This window comes from Fulmarus glacialis, unplaced genomic scaffold (genome assembly GCF_000690835.1).
Source record: "Fulmarus glacialis isolate BGI_N327 unplaced genomic scaffold, ASM69083v1 scaffold44203, whole genome shotgun sequence".
In the NCBI taxonomy this organism is placed as follows: domain Eukaryota; kingdom Metazoa; phylum Chordata; class Aves; order Procellariiformes; family Procellariidae; genus Fulmarus; species Fulmarus glacialis.
In genome coordinates this window covers 1-22312 of record NW_009204458.1, presented here as the reverse complement: position 1 = coordinate 22312, position 22312 = coordinate 1, and the positions used below count along the sequence as shown (strand labels likewise).

The window sequence follows — 22312 nt, the reverse complement described above, 5'->3', positions numbered from 1 at the left end:
AAAACATCACAGATCTCAGCTTTCAAATATTGAAAAGTGATATGCTAAAACATAATAATTTAAAAAAACAAACAAATTATTCTTCCCCTTTGGTAGACTTATCGATAAAGAAGTTTCTCTTTTAGGTTTAGATGAAAAGGGTCAAATCCGTAATACAAAATGAGGAAATAGCCTGAGGGAGAGAGGACTGAAAATGCAATCTCTCTCCAGGGCAATCTAGTTTATCCTATTAAATGGTTTTGCTGTGTATTTTATATTGTTTCTGTAAGATGCAATGTCACTTGCCAGAAGATTAAAGTGACAAAAAAAATTAACTTTTAAAAAGGATGAAGAAATAAGGGATTTTCAGATTGAAGCAAGCGGAGTTTAAAATATTCTCCCCTTTTAACACCTCCTTGCAGTAAAAATCAACTAAACCCAGCATTCAGCAAACCAAAGGGATGCTCTGTTAGAATGACCACAATTTGACATAAGTAGAATTTTTTTGTTTTCTTTTTTGCATTTGAGGGGAAGAACACCATGATGCACTGAAGAATCATGAGATGTTACTATTTAAAATATTAAAAGAAAAAAAAATCCAAACTTGAAACATAACCACCAGAACTGGTGCTGCCTAGTATGCACTTTTGTCAAATCTGTCCCCATGAAGGTTTAGAACAAAAAGGACTTGTGATGAATCCCAAAGATGAGACCATATGCACATTCCAGAGAACTCATACAAGGTTTCTTCTCACTGGGATGCGAAAACCTAGTATACGTTTACGTTCAAATGGTCACTTAACTTACATCTCCATTCATTAGTTTACAGTCATCATCAATCTCATCAGCACTGTCCTCATCAGAAACTTCACCTTCCTCTGCATCATCACTGATGTTGGCTGGAAGTTTCTTCCCCTAGAAGATAAAATGATTACACAGGCAGGTTAGCATGCAGCTCTTGCTATCACACATTTAAAAAAAAGGAAAAATTATTCAAAGCATGCAACCAGGTTCTTTTTGATTGAGAAGACATTTATTCAGAACCTTAAGTACTGGGTTCTTAAAGACTGCTTTTTGTAAAATGATTTAAGTTAGGGTATAAGTGATAACCAGGCAGAAATCATAATCATCACAAACAAAAAGAGGGATGGAACAAATGAAGCAGGTTTTTACCTTAACCAGTATCTTTCCTTTAAGACTTGCTGGTGAAGGGAGCTTGGTCGAATCACCATTGTGCACAGAAGACAGATCCAGTTTGTCTCCCAGAATTTCTGTAAGATACTGAGCCATCTTCTTCTGCTGAATGACACTGCAATGGTTCTCAATTGACAAGATAACAGGGTACCTGGCAGAGACATAAGCAAGTACCATTAACTGTAAATTTAGCTTTTATAGCATTACGAGGATAAGGGTTATTACTGTCTGAGCCATTCCTTTAACAGGCATCACCACCAATGAAATCCACAGGGGTTAGATAAATCAGTGTGGGCATAGGACTGATACCCCGCTACTCACTCCAAACTGAATGGTCCATTTTTGACAGCCACAGGATAATTAAACTTCTGCAATCTGATTTGATGCATTTTTTTCTCCAGAGCACACTTTTCACCTTCCTATACTACCCAGTCCTGACCTTCACTTCCTATCAAAGAGATTCTAGCAAGCCATTCATAAGGAAAACCTAAATAGCCAGTGCCTTCAACTGTCCTCTCCGATCGGTGCTTCAGCCCTGTTATATTCTTACAGCTAAAAGTAACTAAAAGTTCCAAGAACTGAAAAGATCCCCAAAGGGGCTTTGTCTTTATCTTCCCACTTCCAACAACCAAGTGATAAACCTGTTGTGTTAGTTCTTCCATGAAATCTTTTCTAGCTAGCAACAGAGCAGTGTCATACAAACAAGCCTACAGATAAGGCCTCTTCTACAAAGACAGTAAGTATTATTTCTAGATTTAGTTTTATTGTTGTCATTTATTGTTGGTTCTCCAGGCTGAGGCCAAGAAATAACAATGCCTTGTTGTTTAAAAGGCATCTGGATAAGATTTGTGAAACATTGATTCCAGTGTGGTTGGCGCCATATAAAAGCACACTGAAGATGGATTTCTGTTTAGAGATGATACATGTTTAGGATAAGCACAAAAGCCAGTATACAGTGCAGTTTTGTAGGGCTGAATTATGAGGGATTCATTAATTAAAAACTAATTATGAATAAAAAGATTTCCATCCTGACATCCAGCCCTCATTAGCTCCTCATCAGGAAAAATGAGGCTTTCAGCCAGTCAATGCCTGCAGGACAAAACTTTCCCAATAGACGACTATAGTTAAATTCCCAGCTTTGCCTGAAGCTAGTTCCTTAGCTGAATTTGCAGCCTGCCAACAGCTATGCCTCCAGCCTATCCTGGGAAAGAAAACACCTGCAAGTCTAAGATATGTTTCATTCAGTACCAAACTCTGACTGAGCATCAATACCTACCAAGAAAAAAAAACCACCACAAATAAATTGTAACACGGTCCCAGTCAACATTTCTGTAAAGCTGTTAAGAACTGCAACAATTTCAGAAGCATTGCCATATATCCTGCTGGCCAGCTTTCCTTTGATTTATTTACCATGTCTTCAGGCAAATTCAAAAAATTTCAGGCTCACAATAAGTTTACCTGGGCTGAAATTTCAGTGCAAGTTTAGCTCTATTAATGAAGGCAGATGGACTGCTTTGGAGAAGCTACTGGAAAAATTTTACAGAGATAAATGAATTTATCTTAAAAAAAAAGATAGGTTGACACACACATTTTGACGCTCAGGAGAAGGACAGTACTACCAAGGTATATGAAACTTCCCATTATATAATTCTCTGATTTCCTGAGCAATGTACAGGTAGGAAAAACAACCTATTTCTTTTGAACAGTCTGCTTTCCCCACAATTGGGCTACTGTCTCTTTGTATTCCTTTGCTGCCTGACTTGCTTCCTATCCCCGGAGCAACCAAGTGTAACCTTGGCATCACTGGAATACACAACCAAGATATGCGGTTAAACTGTCAGCTATTCACTAAAAACATTCACTGTCAAAACATGTTGATCCTCATGTCTTCTATGAATGGGATAAAGACAGCCCCATAACTATGTACAGAATACGCCCACTCAGTCAGTTTTGCCTTGTTATTTCTTTCTGAAGGCTTTCTCCCGACAGAAAACAACTCAGAATTCTGTCTGGCATATGCAGGAACAGGTTAGATTTTCACTGACTGCCTTTACGAGGATGTTTGGGAATGCTCCAGTTTATAGCCTTGAGACTCAAAAGTTGGCAGACTGTATACATACTCATTCTTGATAAAGGCATATTTGTTGATAGTTTCAATCACATCTTTGAAGAGAATTTTGGAAGTCAAAGTGTATCCATGGTGGACAATTGGTTCACCGTCCGGGCCATCCCAGCAGTCAACTGTAGAATAGAAACAATGACACCCATCAGACAAGTAACATCTGGGGCCACCATCCGTGGAAGACTATGAGACCCTGCAATTCCCTTCAGAAACCCAGCCAGTCATGTACCCAACAAAGCAGAGCATAGGTTCATTCCCCGCCTTCATCTGTATCTCCCTCCTCACTGTGCTGAATGTTTTTCCTCTGAAGAAGCTTCCTGGCCTTGACATTCTACTGTGTACAGATGACTGTTCCCATTGTTTGAGAAAGCCCCAAGCAAAAAAGATCTCCTTTAGCAAGTACTGAGGAGTATTATGACAGGAAGAGAGATGATGTAGCATAGCATTACTTTCATTATACTACTGCTAAACCTGAAAAGGAAAGCAGAGAACCTTAGCCAAGCTTCTCACACCACAAGCAAAACCAAGGCTTAGGCATCTCTAGCCCTCCTTGGATTTTGTCTAACCTTATACTTGTTTACAATCATATTTCCATGAAATGCTTTACTCCTCTGAAGCACCCACTGGCATGTCCACAACCTGACCTGAGCAAACCATAATATTGGCCTTCCGAAAAATTGTGAAAACACTTTCATGGTCAGGATATTAAAGATTATTACAAAACAGGTACTGCCTCAGAAAGGCACTACAAATATCAGAAGGGATTTCACATAAAGGCTTCCTGGTCACTGCAGAGACTGTCTCAACATTTCATGTAATAGAACCCTACTTCCCTTATCAGAAATATCAGCTTTCCTCTTACATGTAGCAGGAACTCTGCCATATTTGCCAGTTTGGTTGCCATACACTTGGCTAGAAAGTATATACACCAATACATTCTACTGAATGTTAGTATTCTCTCTACAAAAATACTTTTAAAATTTTTTTTCCACAGTACCAATGACACTACTCTTCAAATGTCTGCCTTATTTCCATGCTCAAGAAATTTATCCATTGTATGGCAACACTATTTGTTGTTCTTTATGAAGGGAAGACACCATTTTACTAGGCTTTTTCCTCTACCCAATTACCACGTCTTCTGCAGAAGTCATGAGTCTTCCTTTACAGAGGAGAAACAAAACTACGGAGCCTGCTGATGATTCCTTTTTGATCTTTACCTTCTACGCAACGACAGCCAGATTGTAGCACCCATGCATACATGTCCACCCTAGATTGGGACATCAGTTGATCTCCCATGAGGTAGGTATTATGTGAAGAGGTAATGAAATAGTGACTCAAAGGATAACTCATGTCCTGATTCACTTGGTAGTGTTCTGGGTTGAATATGTCCCCTGATGGACTCCGCATGTAATTGGTGAAACCTGCAAACAAACAATACTATAAATAATACAGTTTTGTCGTTTTTGTTGTTGTAGCCTTCCTAAACCCAGCCTAAAAATTCATCCCTACATTCACCAACACATTCATGAACATGTAAGAAAGATAAACAAATAAATAACACCACTACATCCCAATTGTCACAATGATCAATTGCAATTATTGCTTTCAAGAAACTTCTAGTTACTTTATACATTTCCCTGCTCTGCCTTTCCTGAAAAAATATGGCTATTTAACCCAACCTGACATTTTAGGCTTATAATTTTTGTCAAAAGACTCTGCTGGGACATTAAGTCGCATAGCATATAAAAGCCTCCAGAGATCTGCAGTCATATCCTGGCATTGCTACTTAGTGAAATGAGTTGAAAGGTATATGGTATTGTACTGCCTAGAGATAGTTTCCTGTGGCCCAACACAGTTTGAAGCAAGGGAGATACTCTCCCCTCCTCTATTTCTCCTGAAAATACCAGAAGAATGTCAACACACATTGGCTTGCACGAGCAACAGTCTCTAAATTTGATATGACACTGCATGCACAAACATGCATGTGGACGGGAGAGATCTGTAGTATTGCATTACTGTCACTTTATGAAACTGAAGTTCACTGTAGTATCCCAGACTTGACACCAAAACATCGATTATCTGTAGCATTTTCAGTGATGCTACCAGAAGAATTTATTTTCCAAAGTAGTGGGATGCTTGCAAATCATGCAGACTACATCACCTGGACAATTTCTGTATTGCAATCATCACTCATGTTTAGAAGCAAAGTTTTAGCAAGTTATGTTTTTTATCTTTGTATGAAATTGCTGCTCTCAGATCACCAGTATACTTTTGTGCACATATACACAGACACTTTCACAAGACAGACCAACATTAAAACCTGTAACTTCCATTTCAAGTCTCCCCAGAATTCTTTTCATTCACCACCAATGGAAGACTAAGATTTCCATTCACATCCTGGCTTAACAGCTGCTGACAGTGATGATGCCTTTATTCAAAAGGTCTCTGCTTCAAGACTTCTAATTCTCCTGACATTGCATTCATTATTCCATAAATAAAACAGTGCCCATACAAAAATCCTGCCAAACTTCTAAAGGTCATAATGCACTTTCTCTGACTTCACAGACTGGTGCTTTGTTTCACTAAAGCTACACAAGGCAAAATAACTCCAGTCCTCAAAATCAGTCTCAGAATACCTGTCTACAGAACACAGAGAAATTCAGCTTGAATAGAATTTAAGATAAAATGTCACCTTTATATGGTTCTTATAGGCTTTACATTTTGTATTGATGAAAGTTTTATTAAAGGAAAAGAGCTGATAAATACAAATAGCAGCCAAAACCTTTTGAAGAATAGACTACGAAACAGTGCTAGGGAACCTCAGTCTAGCTTAATATTTGAGTCTTTTGAGGCACATATCATGATCAACTAGCAAACCAGTAATACAGCTAGAGTAAAAACAAAAGACTAACCAAGTCAGAGCAGATAGCGTGAAAAATTGATAGGGCACAGCGTATGTCAGCAAACATACAGCTAATGACTCTTGGCAAATTAATCATTTCTTCTTACTACAAACCAGTCAGCTGCTACAAGATTAATTCCACACATCACTGTTAGGGCAGCCTCTGAAACAACACTATTGTTTGCTTTAAGCACTTGTTAAAATACAATATCAAAATTGTTATAATGAGTTCACACTAACTGGATCTATCAGCCTAGGATGAAGAAATATGAATGAATCAAGATACTGTCGGCAGACAGTACCTCTGTACCTGTGGTACCTCTGTACCACAGATCTCCAGTATTTACACACTCAGGAAAAGCGTACTGACAGAGTCTTTTATTTTCATCAACAGAGGAAGGCAAGAGGTTTTTTGCAAGATGATGTTGAATGAGCTAATTGTCATAGGCCAGTCCAAGCTGCTTCATGATACAAGCCATCACAGCTGAGGACGCAAGGCAATACAGACACATGAAACAACATGAATGGGCAAAGAACACTGTACTATTATTTTACTACTACTACTGAAGTGCCTCCAAGTGTGGGCAGGATGCTCTTGTCTGGGCTGTACCAATTTGAGGAATAAACATAGAGTTCCAATCTCCATAGCTGTTTTATTTCAGTCTCCCTAGGCAACACCCGATTTGTTTTCTGGAAGACAAGAAGGATCTAAAGTTTCAACTACACACAAAGACAAGAAAAGAATAACTTCTCTGTGTGTGCGTGTGCGCACAGGCACGCATGTGCATGTATATGCATGCAGATATATACCTATGTTTTTTAAGCAGTTCTTTCTTCTTTGTCAGTACCCAATCCAGCAGTGTGCCCCTTGTCAGCTCCTCAGTCACCTCTGTTCAGATGTTATCATCAATGCGCTCCAGAAATCTCCTGCATTAGTTAAGCTCTAGATTAGATCTGTTCCGTTCTGTTGCGCTTCCACCGAGATACTGGAGTGGTTAAAGTCTCCCATAAGAAGCAGAGCTGCTAACATGAAGCTTTTCCCAGCTGTCTCAAAATGACCTCATCTTCTACTTCCTCCTGATCAGGAGATCTCTAGTAGACACCCAGGGGAACGTCACCCATGTTGGACTGCTCTCTAATCCTAACCCATAAACTATCAATTGTTTTATCATCCATTCTTAGGCAAAGCAATTTTATAGATCAGGCTAGTTTTTTAGAAGTTTTTCTTTCTGGTATGAAAAACTACAATTGTTTGAAAAGCCTAGCCTGACTTTTCTAGCTATGAGGAAGTCAAGATAATGAACCTGATTATTCATTATTTATGTGACTGCCACTGATTGTAAAGCACCAGAAAATAAAAACATAAATATGTCAACTGCTACACTCACCTGGCATTAGCATAAACAGTTTAAAATAAATTGAAAATTTAGTCTGAAAGTAGAAGAGACCTGAATCTATCCTAAGCAGCCATCATTTCTTGAAAAAAAATAACACCTTACACAATATACCAGAAAATACCCACTTCTTCATGCAGTAAACAAAACTGAGCTTATATTTTGCCACTTTTCACTAGGACAACACACCCACAGAAATGGACAAGACTGATTTTCAAAAGGTCCTAGAACTTTTGCACAGAATCTAATTCCTGAGGAATATATTCTGTTCTTGGATTCAATAAGATCTGGCAGAAGATTTACTATTTAGGGGAAAGGAATTAGAATCAGTCCTCAAAATAACAGCTACCGTCATGATGGTACAGCATCATTATATTCAGAGTGAAGGCTTTAGCACCAGAGGCCATGAAAGCATGCTTCTAGACAAATTTCATTTATCATCCCACTTCACATGTTTACTCTGGATCACATCACTCCTCTTATTAAAACTTAAAGGATTTCCAAAAATACCTGCAGGAATGATGCAACTAAATTCTACTGTATTTTCCAAAAGCACAAATAAAGACACATGCAGCTCCAGCTGACCTTCAATGACTGCTGCTTCATCATGATATGTACCTTTAAAAATCTTCCAAAGACTACCAATTTCCCTTTAGGTTCCTCAGCAAATAATAGATTATTTAAAAAAAACAACCTACTGAAAAGCATACTCTATACAACATGACAAAATTCTATGACTATATATTATTCAAACAAATGCAATATTCTCATAAGCATTTAAACAGTTGCCTCTTTCCTACAAAAGCTACACCAGCCAGCTTACCATCAATCCCCAGAGCTCCCTCCTTCTTGTTCTCCAGGCATGGTTCAAACTTGCTGATGATTTCCAGGCAGTGTTCTTTAGTCACATTCGTCATCTGTAGAAGTACCAAAAATGAAGTGTTAACTACTAATCACAGCTTCTCCTAGCTCTTTTCTCTGTGCACTGTTTAACAACTGTCCAGATCATAGAATCATAGAACTGTTTGGGTTAGAAGGGACCTTAAAGATCATCTAGTTCGAATCCCCTGCTGTGGTCAGGACCAGGCTGCTCAAAGCCCCACCCCACCTGGCCTTGAACACTTCCACGGATGGGGCATCCACAGCTTCTCTGGGCAACCTGTTCCAGTGCCTCACCACCCAGTCATCCATAGTGGTTCTAAGGATTTCCAGTTACCCAGCGAGATTCTCACTCCTGCCAATTAGTGTCAGGTCAGATAAGAACTAGACTGCTTTGTGAAAAGTTTCTGTCCTATTGGCAGCTGCCTGATCACAGCCAATAAAGACAGAGTTCTGCTTTGTAGGTCAAATCTGGTTAGAGTGTTATTAGGCAAACAGAACAAGCTTTGTCACAAACCAATGGGATTTCTTCTCTTGTAGGATTAAAGGATTAGTTTGCATCATCAAAGGGCTTTTACTTTAAAATAAAACAAGAAAATGGCTCATCTTTATGCAGCAGACAGAAAAATCAGTTACTAGCAGGGTAACAAAGAATCAGGACTTAATGCTTTCAGAAAGCTCCTTGAGGAAATCTGCTAACTTCAAGGTTGCTTTGCATTCTCAACTGAAAAAGAAAAGAGTACAAAGGGAAATGTATGTTTGTAAATGTTAGCATTTATAAAAAAGGGCCATTTATGATAAGCTCTAGGGTTTTTTACCTTGCAATGTTTTCATAATTCAATTTTAACACTGTTATTTAATATTCCTGCTATTTACTGTTGATTTATCCTCTAATTATTATCCCTGCTATTATTTAATATTCCTGTCCTCAGTGGTCCAGCAAATCCTTTCCATCAGATGCTGTACCTGACACATGAAAATACAGCCCTTGTCACCAGAGGGACTGCCAATAAAGTGACCAAGTTGATGACTGTTTTGGCAACATGGAATCTTTGCTTAGGGGAAATGAAACCACCAGCATATCTGCTACCAGATCAATGCCTTTTCTGAGGGTAATTTAAACCTAATAAATAAATGTAAAAGAAGAGGAAGGAAAAAAAACCTAACCCTTTATTTGCCCATACATTATAGGTTTGCTGGGTTCAAAAGTAAAAGCTCTGAAACAACAGAAGATTTTTCTGGTACAGCTTCAAATGCACAGAATGAACACTTGTTTTCCCTGTACATATCGCATGAGAAAGGGTAGCACTAGGCAAGGGAGAGAAGCCCCACAGGCATGAGTTGTCCACATCAGTGATTAGCTGAGCTGATTTATGTCCTGTGGCTAGTGTTCATCTTCCTCTCACCATCTGGAGGATCAATTGACCAATGAAATGGAAACATACCCCACTTATCTAAAAAGAGAACTGCCAGAGAGGTGGCTTTTTTATTCATTCATTTCTTAGACAACTTTTGAAACTGATGGAGGTTTATGACTTACAGGCATGCAGCTTCAAAAGAGATCATGAGAGGAAAAAGGCAAAGACGAGTCAATGCATTTGTTCCTGCATTGACTGCATCTTGCTGTCCAATTATTTTTCCTCACTTCAGAATCTTCCGCAAGTCTCTAGATGAAAGATCATAGGATCATTCAGGGACCACAGGAAGTCATCCAGTCCAAAATCCTGCTCAAAGCAGGGTCAACTACAAGGTCACATCAATTAGCTTAGGGCATTACCTAGTCTGGTCCTCAAAACCTCCAAGGATGGAGGCTGCACAACCTCTCCAGGCAACCTGGATGAATGTCCTCATGGTACAGACATTAGATGCTTTGCCGTATTCGGGTCTGCCAAATTACCGTGTACCAGAAAGACCCAAACTTGTTCTGACCAAGGGGTATTTGGGATAGGAGTAGAAGTGTTAGGCTTCCAGGTAGCTTGGTTACAAAGGTTCCTAACGCCATAAAGGTTCAAGTCAATGACAGAGGAAGCAGATCAGTGGGCATGTAAGTGGTGCACCATACACACAGAGATAAGAAACTTTTATCTTTTACCATTAGAAAATAAGAATATATCAACACTAGTTTCCTTTTTTCATGAAAACATATATGAACTGTGAGAAAATGGACTTCTGTAACTTCAATGCACACAAGTGACCGATGGACAAATTTTCTAATGTGACTGAGGTAGGCTGGCCCTCTTGTTAAATACAGTTACACAAGTGGATAGCATTTACTGCAGTAGAGCACATAGTTTGCTGGTATTTTGCTGAATGTGCATAAACTATAAGCATAATGTATAGGTGCACTTCAATACCTGAATAGCAAAGCTTATAAAGCTATAAATTAACATCTCTGAAGAGCTGTAAAATGTCTCAGATTCATGAGCAACATTAAATATCATGCTTAGTATTATCTACTGGCTGCTGCCACCATCACCCCTGCCCCATATTATTGTACAGGGCATATACACATTACCTGGTTTATTAGACAAAAATACCTTGCCTGTTTCAGATCAGCGAAATGGGAAAATAGTCTTTAAGATCCACTCCAGCAATGGAGTTAAAGCACTAAGAGACAACTTAATATGTACTACTATAAACCCTCAAAAAACTTTCCCAGACATGAATAATCCTCTCAACAGTTCTTCAAAAACATAATCTTCCACTTTACAAACCGAGATAGTGTGACAAAGCAATTCAGTGTCTCATCATGGACTATGCACCAAGCCAAAAGCAGAGCCAGAAACAGCATCTTTGCACCAGGGTACTGAATACTGGGAAAAGACAGATATTGATGGAATTGTCCTAAGAGAACACATGAAAAAGAAAGAAATTGTAGAGACTATATTTAGGGGCACAACAAAAGAGCCTACAGACAAAAGAGGTAGTGAGAGCAAGAAGATTCAAGAAATAGTCATGCCAGCCTACAAGATGAAAATCAGGAGGCATCTGATTTTTTCACATGCACGACAACAAAGTTCCCACCCCTTTTAAAAGGCAATGCATCCCCAATGGCAAACAGAAAGGCATGCAGACGGGAAGTCTTTTCCTGGCTTGGGCCTACCTTCTGTTCAATCTCCAGAAAGCGTCTCAGGTCATCTGTATCTAGGTAGTCCTTGTGGTTGCTGTAGCTGAGCATTAGCAGGTACAAGTCACGTCGTGTTGACATCATCTTATAGAAGGCACAGAACTCATCAAAGCCCAGCGTGCCCTGGTTATCGTCCGTATCAGCCTCCTGCATTACACAGCAATAAGGCAATGAGATACCCAATTGCCCAGCAATAGCCTGAACAAACTTTAAATAAACATACTCCTGCATGAGAAAAAAGCAACACTGAAATTAAATGCAAGTTGATACTGCCTGACATAGCTACTCACTGTATGGCCTGCTAGAACAGATTGATTTATCAGGCTGATGCTTGTCATATGAATGCTTTGCATAGCTTTCCCCTTTGAACCTCTTAAATGTATGCACTAGTGCATGAGCCAAGAAACAACTTTTAAGGTCTTTATTGTTCCGCAGGGAACCATGCTTGAAGGATTTCTTCTATCTATGGCAATGAAGTAAGACAGCATACCCTGCAACATAGAACAGAACATGCGTATGTCTGGCAGAATTACCCATTCATATTTTCTTGAGAAGATCATGAGAATCCAAGTCATCTTGAAATTAATTTTATATTCAGGATTTGGGAGGATATCTGTTAAATCCATGTCCATAAACTAATAAGATCTGCAAGAATACTAATTTTGCAAGTAAAGAAAAAATCATCAGTAAATGACACTATATTCTCTGGTACATCCATCCCCACAATGTGTATGTTTCTTGGTTCTTTACTTTTTGGGGTCAGGTGCCCCAGCCTGTGATCCAAACCACCCATGGTTGTATCAGCAATACTACTTACTGTTTGCACACAGTGGAAATAGAATTTCTTCAAAAAAATCTTGTGAGAGTCTGATCACAATGGGATCCACCCAATGATAGAACTATTTGGAGGAGAGATTATGGAATTACTGTGTTTCCTAAAAGCCTGTTCCTAGACGCATGAAAAAATGAATGAGAAATTCTGCCAGGGTAAAGTATGAAAAAGGAAAGCTGCAATGTTTCCCAAACAGGATAGACAACACTTGCATATTTATGAAAAAAGCTTCTCCAGCACTCCCTACTTTGTTCTCAATAAAGAAGTTGTCAGCATATTTGCCCACCTTCACTTTAGACATGTTTAAGCACACTTCAGGCCACAAAATTAAAAAATAAATAAATCAGGCAAGTTTTTAACAAATCTTCATATTTTTCACTGAATCTCCTTCATGTACTGCCATACATGTGCACTTGTATCAGTTAAGGAAAATGCTGATAATAAGCTCTCACAACCATGGACAGCAGCACTGAGCAGCCTTCACAAAGCACTTCTGTTCTGGCAAGTTGACATCAATTCACAGTTATTTGCCCAAAAATGAAGTACTGCCATAACCCTACAAATTATTCTAATGCACCCACAGAGATCTTTAAAAACTTACACAAACAGCCTCCTCTTTCCTTGTTCACTCTTTAATCTTGATAGGCCTCACCATTTTGTCTCTTTTCTAGTCTCACACTTCAGCAGTTTCAGAGCCCGTATCAGCTACAACACTGAAGCTGACAGTACTATGGAGGAAGTGACTGGAAGAATGAGGAGTCATGAAGTCATAGATGAAGCTCCTTTAGAAATGAGCCCCAGGTGAAAATATGAATGCATTTGTGAGCAAGAAGTAGCTAATAAAAATGTCTTTTCCCATTGTAACTATGGCAAGATTTTTTTAAACAACTCACTACTTTTTTAACTAGAAAAATTAATATTCAAGGTAACTTGCTTCAAGACCTACATATAATCTACCCAATTATATCTTAAAATACTTGGTGTAGCTATTTCATTAACAGAGAGATTTGATTTTTAATTTCTAGGCTTCTTAATATTCTGATTCTAACCTATCAAATAGCAATTATATTTTTCAAGTTGAGACCAGCTCAGTTTCAATTATGCATTGCATGAGGAAAAAGCAAACCTACTCTTCTTTGTTAATAGCATTTCTAAAGCAAGTGATATGTGTAGTAATTGTTATTGATTACAAACAGTAAAACCAGAACACAGCATACAATAAGTGCAAATTTCTTCCCAGGGAAGTTTTACCCAGTGTTTTCTATTTGGCTGGCATGAAACCTAACTAATTTTAATGAGTTTTTAAATTCAGTTCTTCACTGAGCTACATCCATAAGCCTAGTATTTGCTGGTACGAAAGAAAAACACTAATGGAAAAAAAAAGTAATGGGTAAAACCCCTTGGTTTTCTCTGGCTGTACATGCATGATTCTCAAAGGCTTCTGAGCCTGGAATGTGTCCCAGAACTGAATTATTGAAAATCCAGCAATCACTAGGCTAGCATGACTTTGTAGTAAACATGAAGCAGTGCTCAAACAGCTGCCATTCCAACTGTGAGATTTTCAGGCACCTAAATGTACATTATGTTTCTTAAGGTACATACATACTCTGTCCAGACATTGCATCAGAAAAATTAAAATAGCTGAAAAGTCCTCTCCTCCAATACTCTCATAAGGTACAGCCTGCACCCTAGAGGTACCAATTTTGTGTATGGAAACAACCAAGACCTAACACAGTAGCACATACTCTCGTAGAGACAGGATTACAACCATTCATCCCAATAGCCAGTACTTTTGGAATTTAAAGAACTTTCAGTTGGCAGAAGACATCGGTTTTGCACAAACTGCTGTTTAATGCAATAGCCTCACCTAAAATTGTTTAGGGTCATAATCATACAGGTCTAATCCATCAATTGGATAATTTATCATCTGCAGGAGTGAAAGACAGAAACTGATTTTTTTTTCTTCCCCAAACAAAAGCAAAGGGAAAGAAGAGGGTATTTGCAAGTTCCTGATGACTTGCATTTCATTCCATTTAAAAATTTCTTTTTCCGTTTGGAAATGTCTGTGGTGTTATAATGCAATAGTGTGCAACAGCATGGACAAATCTACTTGGAAAATTCATTCTGGTCCACATAAATTTTATGCAACAGAAACAGAAAATGGTAATCAAAATGAGGGCTGGCATAGTAAGAGCAGCCTAAGAGAAATGAGCACCCAGCTGCCTGGGGCATCTGTGTGCTATAAACCTTTTATTTCTCTTTTATTCAGTAACATGCAGAAAAAATGCTCAACTCTACTTCTAAATGTCTGTTTAAATTTCCTCCCTAGCTGCAAACTTTTTTTTTGTAGGATATTCTGCTCCTAAAGAACAACCCACCCAAATGATGGGTAAAATATTAGCATACACTAGGATAACCTGTATGAGCTGATTACTGGAAACTTTCCCACAGCCTTTCCTTCCCTTCCTATAACCTTGAGTTGCTGTGGTTTGCAGAATTATCCCATTTTCTGTGCTCCATTTGAGCATATTTTACCATTGCAGGCCCACAAAGGAATTTACATTGCACATAAGATGCAACCAGGCAGGCTTCAGCATCAGCTGTCAGCAGGATGAAAGAAAGAGCAGAAAGAGATGTAAGTTAAAAATATTTTCAACCCAGAGGCATTAGAATAAATACATACAGCCATGGAAGAGGGAAGGTCCATTTTTTCACCAGTCAGACTAGTCAGAAGATTTCCAAGTTATTTACACTCCTTCCCGAAATTATTCTCTAATACTCTTCTTTTCTGCTATAGTTAAGAGGCCATAATCATAGGTCATAAAGTGGGTCTGTAAGGACTGTCCATGGCAAAATGCAGTGGCCACATTGGTTTCTAACCAAGGAAAGAGATAATTTTGCCTCCCTTTCTTTTCTCAGGAGTAAGTTACAATACAAGAATAACAGCTTCAAGTCCAAACTGAATGCAAAATCACCCATCCAATTGTACACATCCAAGTGTTGTTCAGTTTCATGTTAAAATACTTGACTTATCAAAAGTCATGCTGACTGGCACTATTCTTAACTTCTCCTTGATCCCACACAAAGCAACTCAGACTGTGCAGAAAACCACGTTTCCATGAGGTCTGCACATAGGACTCACCGAGCTATGCAACATTATGGCAGTTTATCAAGGAACAAGAGCCGACATACTAAAATTTATTTGGATAAGATTTATAAACTGTATCATAAAGCCTCAGTTGACTGTTTCTTTTTATTTTTTACTATTCGTTACCAATGGAACAATTTTATAATTAGTGCCTGCTGCCAGCGAAAGTGCTTTTTATTCAAGGTTCTTAACACCATCTAAACCTTGAAGCTTAGGGTTTACACTTCTTACCATCCTTCTCTATATGGATTAATTTCACGTACAGGTATGTAATTCTCTAGGGAACACTAAATTTAGAAGAACGGCACAGAGCCATCCTAAATGATAAACGGAGTCTAATTTTTACATCTTAGCAGAGATCATGTCAAAATAAGAGCAATCGTTCACTAGCATGAATCAGTAAAATGATTCCAGAGAGACTGATATGATTTCAGGTTTCTATTTCATAGGACTGAAGGTTTCTAATGTTCTTGTCCTAGTGCATTAAAAGTAAGATTAAAAATAAAAAAGGAATTTTTACACTTCGGCCATACCAAAAGGACTAGTTGTTTCAAAGTAGCCTTCTAGCCACACAGCAACAGGAAAAAATATGTGTCCAGGCAGTTTCATTCCATAAGTACTTTATCAAACCAGGAAAAATCGCTCAAAACAAGAAGAAAAGCTTTGTAAAATGAAGACATGAACTTTAAGAAATCTTTAATCAGTCTTAAATTGATTGCAAACTGCCCAGGAGTTGTACAAGCTCAGTAAATACTTAGAATAAAAGATGGCTCAGTCTTCAAGCACCAACAGAGAACAGAATTACCTTTGCCTTGCCACAGACCTTTCTGTGACCTTATTCCCGCTTCAGTTTTGTGAAATTGGGCTTATAACATTTCTCTACCTTAAATTAGGCAAAACTTACGTATTCAGCTACACACAATGCCTTGGACAGATTTAGACTGTCTAGAAAGCCATTGGTAGATAGGTATTTGATCCCTTTCAGTGCTACTGAAATTCCAGTATTTAGTTTTCGCTAAAACAATCTCTCATAGCCTCTCCAAGAGAACATTCTTTAAAATACCAGAGCTGCTGGAAAATTATGCTGAGATATCCCTGACTCAGTGTAGTGCAGAAGTCACGGTAGTTCACTATGCTGGAAACTATTGGTTCAACTTCTGCTTAGGTTCTTCACACAACAGACTTTTTGATTATGAAAGCATACACACCTCCATAGTTCAGTTGCCCAATAAATTGGGTCAAGGTCAGTAGAACACAATGTCAAACAAATAGCTCTTAGCAGTGCAAAAAACGTGACAGACAGGAAGTCTGCATACTGGATATTTTATTACTACCAGTTATTGGAGGATATTGGATACTTTACTAGGTAATATTTATTAGAGAGAACGTAATCAGAGGAGGAAATGTGACTGAGTTTCAGATCAACAAGTACAGCAAAAAAGCGATCTTTGTATTGTGTCTTTATGTTATCTGACACCAGAAGGTACTTGGTGTAATGCCTTTTTCTATGAATAACAATTTATCTATGATGTGTTTCTGGAGCTCTCTCCAATTTACCAAATGGACTGTATAGTATGTCTCCGCAGAGTGGAAACAAACCAGCTGCCAAAGTGTTTACAATCTCTCCTATTAGGTTTCATATTAATTCCCCAGCAGCTCAATCCTTGTTCTTTTAGAAAAAAATACATTTTCATTTCTTACCTTAAACATTTGCTTGACTTTTTGTCGGGGTAGATTCACATTCAGTTTGTGCATTAGCTGGAGCACTTCACTAATACTCAGACTGCCATCACCATTTTTATCTGCCTCATCAAATGTCTGCTTCAACCACATTGAACAGGAGTTAAGGAACAGCATGGAATATCAAGGGATATTACTGAACATTATATATATATGATTTTTTTCATGTCAGGAAAGACTGTATATGAGCTGAGGATGAAAGAAAGTTCAAGGTAATATATAATATAACTCTACTCATGTTATTTCAGTAACAGTTTCTAGACTTACTATGCTCAATATGTAACACATACTATTTACCCATACTACAGCGCAGAAGAACTAACTTCTGAGTGAATTGCAGTGTTGCATCACACTTTGTCCAGATAAATTAAATGGACAGCTTTACACAAGGAGTAACAGATGAAAGAATATACCTGTATGTTTTTCAGTCCACTCCAGTCATTCACCTCCAAATCTTGCCCAGAACAATCCTCTTCAAGGACTCCTCTTTGTCTCTGGAAACAGGGAATGCAATGGGAACCACTTTGAAGCTTTGAGCCTAGTGCTTACTTTTAGCAAAACAAATATTTAAAGGAATCCCTATGCTATTGATAGCTCTCCACCACTGGGAAATACTCTCAGATAGTACAAGAAGGATATTGGTCTCTGGTCCTTTGGCGTTTTGAGAGGCTGTCTTCATCACTGATTCCTGCCATAAGATATTTTAGCCCTGTGATCCAGGTGCGTGCTTCCTCTCCACTGGAAGATACCAGGTCAAGAGATTCCATATGGTCACCATAGTAGATGCTGAAGCAGCAGTTGGGATCAAAACTGCCATCGGCATAGCGCTGAAAGATCTCTGATTGCTTCCCCTCACAAACCTCCTGAATAGAGTCGATAGAAACTAGAATGACAAAAGCATGTAGTTCATTAATGACCATGTGCATGCCCTAGGCCAGGCAGGATGCACTTATCCTGTAGAGAAATCCTGTAGAGAAGGGGCCCAAACCTCACACTGCAAGGTCCCCAATTCACACAGGTTTCGTCTGCAACTCATTTACAACATACTACACTACTGCAACCTGCATAGCTAACAACAGCAACTTAATCTTCATAAACTACTAATCATAAAATCATTTACTGCCCTTTAAATTCAACTACAACATTCTTCTTGATCACCTGTGAATTAAACAAATCCTTCACGCTCGTTTATTTGTAAGAAGGCAAGACCCTAGGAGGAATCAGATGAAAGGTTCTGTGGTTGATACTCACTTTTGGCTTTCTCATTCTTTCGAGAGGGTCTCCAGCGAATACATGACTTATGCTCATCCAAGTAATAGAAGCGGATCAACCCTTTGGAACTGCCACGGAGTTTGATCATTTGGGTACCAGCTTGCATGGAACTCATACATCTTTCCACTGAAGAGAGAAATAAAGTGATATCAGTAAGTCAGACTTTGCTCCCTTTAAGATCACCTTCACAGGAAGAAAACGTATCAAGCAGCTGCCCAATTACCAGTTCAGGTCACAGGGTAAGATCTCCTGTACTGTCTAATATAAGAGGTCAGGCTATAAGATCAAAAAGTCAGAAAGACTCCTGGCAACTGTGGACTTATCTGTAAACGTGAAACTTTTCATTCCGGTATTAATAGGTATGAAACATACATATACTGGAATTGGTGTAAGGTACATACCCTTCTTAAGACCATCCCAAATGCTTAATTTGAGCTCCTATAATATGTAAAACTTGGGCTGGACACAGTATGAAATTTCACCTGAAAGCTCGGATCCTTGGCCAGCAAAAATTAGCACTGTTCCATCCATGTCAGAAGAGTTATTTTCATTACGCCTCACATTTTTGCCTCTTAAACATCCAGTAACTCTGTGGCATAATTTCAGCAAGTTTTTTTCGTATTCCTCTTTGTAAATTCTGGAGTTCCTGTCAGCAGGATCACCATTTAGAAGTACCATGGCTTCTTATGAAGCAGTTTAGTTCACATTCTGTCTACCCAGAATCCAATTGAAAAAAAAAAATTAATTACGCAACTCGGTCATCAAAAGTATTCTAGGAACCCTAAAAATAATTCAAAGGCTTTTATGTACAAAGGACTTAAGAGTTAAACCATTTTCATTGCCTTAAAAATTAACAGCAAGAAGGTGATTAGAATCCAGTGTGTGACTGCAAAGATGAAGCCAGCTTCAAAGGCTACATTCTTATAAAGAGGTCTACAGTTAGGGTCAAAACCAGAGTAATTTTATCCTACACCAGTCAGGGAAATGTATAGCTGAACAAAAACCTAACAAGTAGAGGGGGGCATTGTTTTGATTTGCCTTCTCTAATATAAACAGTATTTTGCTGTGCTTAAAAAGATTCCAAAGTTTTCTTCTTGGGAAGAAGCTGAAAGAACAATACTGAGCAGATATTACTTGCACTGATCAATGTTTTGTGTAAGGCACTCAGATACTACAAGGATAAGTATGAATAAAAAACTATCAGTACTTTTTTTCCTGTCCTATAACATATACTATGAGTAAATCCCCACATTTGCATTAAAGTGGTTCCGAAATATCAGTTAAATACAGTTCTTTGTGACTGAGTTAGAAATAACATTGAATGCTAACAAAGTTGGATTTGTAGCCCATAACCTGGTGCTATGGAAGACCTGTAATTTTCTCATAAGCATCTTAAGTTCAGAAGCTGAATTCTACAAACACTTACCCAGATAAGCTGTTCCCAGCATGCGAGCAATCCTAACAAGCAAACTCAGAAAAACACCTCTCCCTATTAAAGCAGTTACAAGATTAGGACCTAAAATGCCTAGTGGATCTATATAATTATATTTTAGCATTGAGTCCTAATTCATAAACATATAGCCACTGTTTGCCAATACCCATGACTGATGAAACAACAAAGCACATTAAAAACATACTAATAAGCAGAGTATAGTAGAACTACTAGCAGCACACTTATTTTGGGGGATTTAGCTGAACTAATAATATTCACCTTCTGATCACAATCTAAATCAAACTACTATCAAGTGTCAATTTCTAGAACACAAGGAAATTCAGACAATATTCCTAACTTGCCTGTTAACACCAAGGTGTTTGCAAAAAGGAAACCGGACTTGTAAAGAAAATTTTTGATCTTTCACAAAAGAAAGAGTCCGAGGCAAAGCTAAGCTGAATTTATCAGCAACATTATTTTGAAGCTACTTTAGTAAAAATACAACATTTTCAGAGTGACAGAACAACATTGGGATTTCTGCAAACCATGAAAAAGCTTTATAGCGCAAACATTTACTTCCCTCCAGAAGCAAGAATGCCCATTTTCTTTACATATAGAGCCATCACAAAGGCATTGCATGTCTGCTGTTTACATCACACTTTTACTTGCCACCCAGGCCAAAGAAAATAGTAAATTCTGGAAAAAGTAATTGAGAAATTACTGTTTTCCTCCCATTGCTTCTGTGGATTAAGTCACTGAACCTACAAATTTGCTTCTAGATGTTGTAAGCAAGAATCTAACAGATTCTTCTTTTTCCAAATCACTTAAAACCATAGGAGGAGGCCTTTCACCTATATTGTACTTTGTCTCTGGGCCCTTAAAACATGTTCCCCTCCTGGGGATTTGGCAGCATTACAGACAGTGCAGCCAGTGGCCTTCAAAGAAACAAATCTTGGAAGAAGCTCCCTCAAAGAGCTCTGCTCTGTCGCAGCAGGGATCCTCCCCTTTCCTTGGGAACTGCTGGTAACTGAGGCTCTTGCATCTGAAGCCCCTGGGAGCAGGGTTGGGGCCATGCCTACGCCTGCCCAAATAGGAGACGTTCTTTTGAAATGCAGCTGTTGCAAGGAACTGAGCTTGACAACATTAATGCAAACTGTTAGCGACTGGCTATGTCCCAGCAATGAATGCAGACTCTCGTGTTTTCTGCCAGGTCTCCCATTTATTTCCCATAATGACAGAGCATAGCCTGTGACTTAATTTTCCTGTGGCTTTTCTGCCTGGTCTGTACTGCGGCAAAAAGCAAAGTCATAGCAGAGCGAGAAACAGAAATGTAGAACACTTGGTTCCATTCTTGTGTTCTTACAAAGTGACACTAGAGTGATGCAGCAAAAAAACTCAGAGGAATTTTTCATCGTTCATAGTAACATTTATAGTTACTACAAAAAGTTTTAAAGTAACAATAAATAAAAAAACTACAAAAATCATAAATTGCTACAATTTGTCCTGATATAAGAAAAAAAAGAGCCCAATTTCATGCTTATTGTTAGAAATATGTTCTAACATCTGTTAATCAATTATTTTCAGCAGCATTATTGTCTTTTAGGAGTTTCTGGGTTTGATGTAAATGTGTGAAGGAGTGGGAGTATTTTAGCATGTGGGGATGAAAAGACGTTAGAAGGATTGAGTCATTGAGTATTTTTATACATGGACCAGCTTTGTCAAAAGATTCATGTCCAAAGTTCAATACGGCTCCAGGATATGTCATACAGCTTTGGCCCTAGCCAGTCTCTTCTGTCAGAAGGCCAGCATCACACAACTCTGCTGAGTTCTGCCCCGTTAACAGATTCTGGCAAGATGCATCCCGATTGTATGCTTAAAACAACCACTTTTCTAATACTATAAGAAGAGGAAAATAGATTTCAGAGGCTTATTTCTCTTCAGGGCCTCCAGAAGATGCAACATATTTGTGAGCCTAGAAAAACCCCTCCAGTACATGTGCACTTTAAGGGCAAGCTGTTCCCTTAAAATATTACCAAACCAAAACAGCTTTCCCACATGCAAACAGAGGACTCCCACACTTGTCATACATTTAGTACTGCAAATCCATTGAAGAGATAATAATTGCTACATTTTTTAGAAGTCTCACTGGAAATGGTTTTGCAGCTATAAATGGTTCATCAATAGGTAAACCAAAGAATTGCCTGGCTCCAACTGTTCCTGCCAGGAATATCAGTTTCAGTTTAGACAGGAGGCATCAAATCTTTTAAAAAATCAATATATAAATATAATAC

The 22312-nt window shown here is 38.4% G+C and overlaps 1 protein-coding gene across 1 annotated transcript in view; it reads right to left on the bottom strand.

Moving 5' to 3' along the window:
- PLCH2 (phospholipase C, eta 2) overlaps positions 1-18710 on the bottom strand; it is a 44305-nt gene extending 25595 nt beyond the window's left edge. The window contains 9 exon segments of the mRNA XM_009574997.1: positions 787-894; positions 1153-1324; positions 3294-3414; positions 4513-4716; positions 8415-8508; positions 11574-11744; positions 17279-17408; positions 17957-18200; positions 18569-18710. Of these exon segments, the coding sequence (XP_009573292.1) occupies positions 787-894; positions 1153-1324; positions 3294-3414; positions 4513-4716; positions 8415-8508; positions 11574-11744; positions 17279-17408; positions 17957-18200; positions 18569-18704 (1380 nt within the window). The 5' untranslated portion in view covers positions 18705-18710.
- Between the last annotated feature and the right edge of the window lie 3602 nt (positions 18711-22312).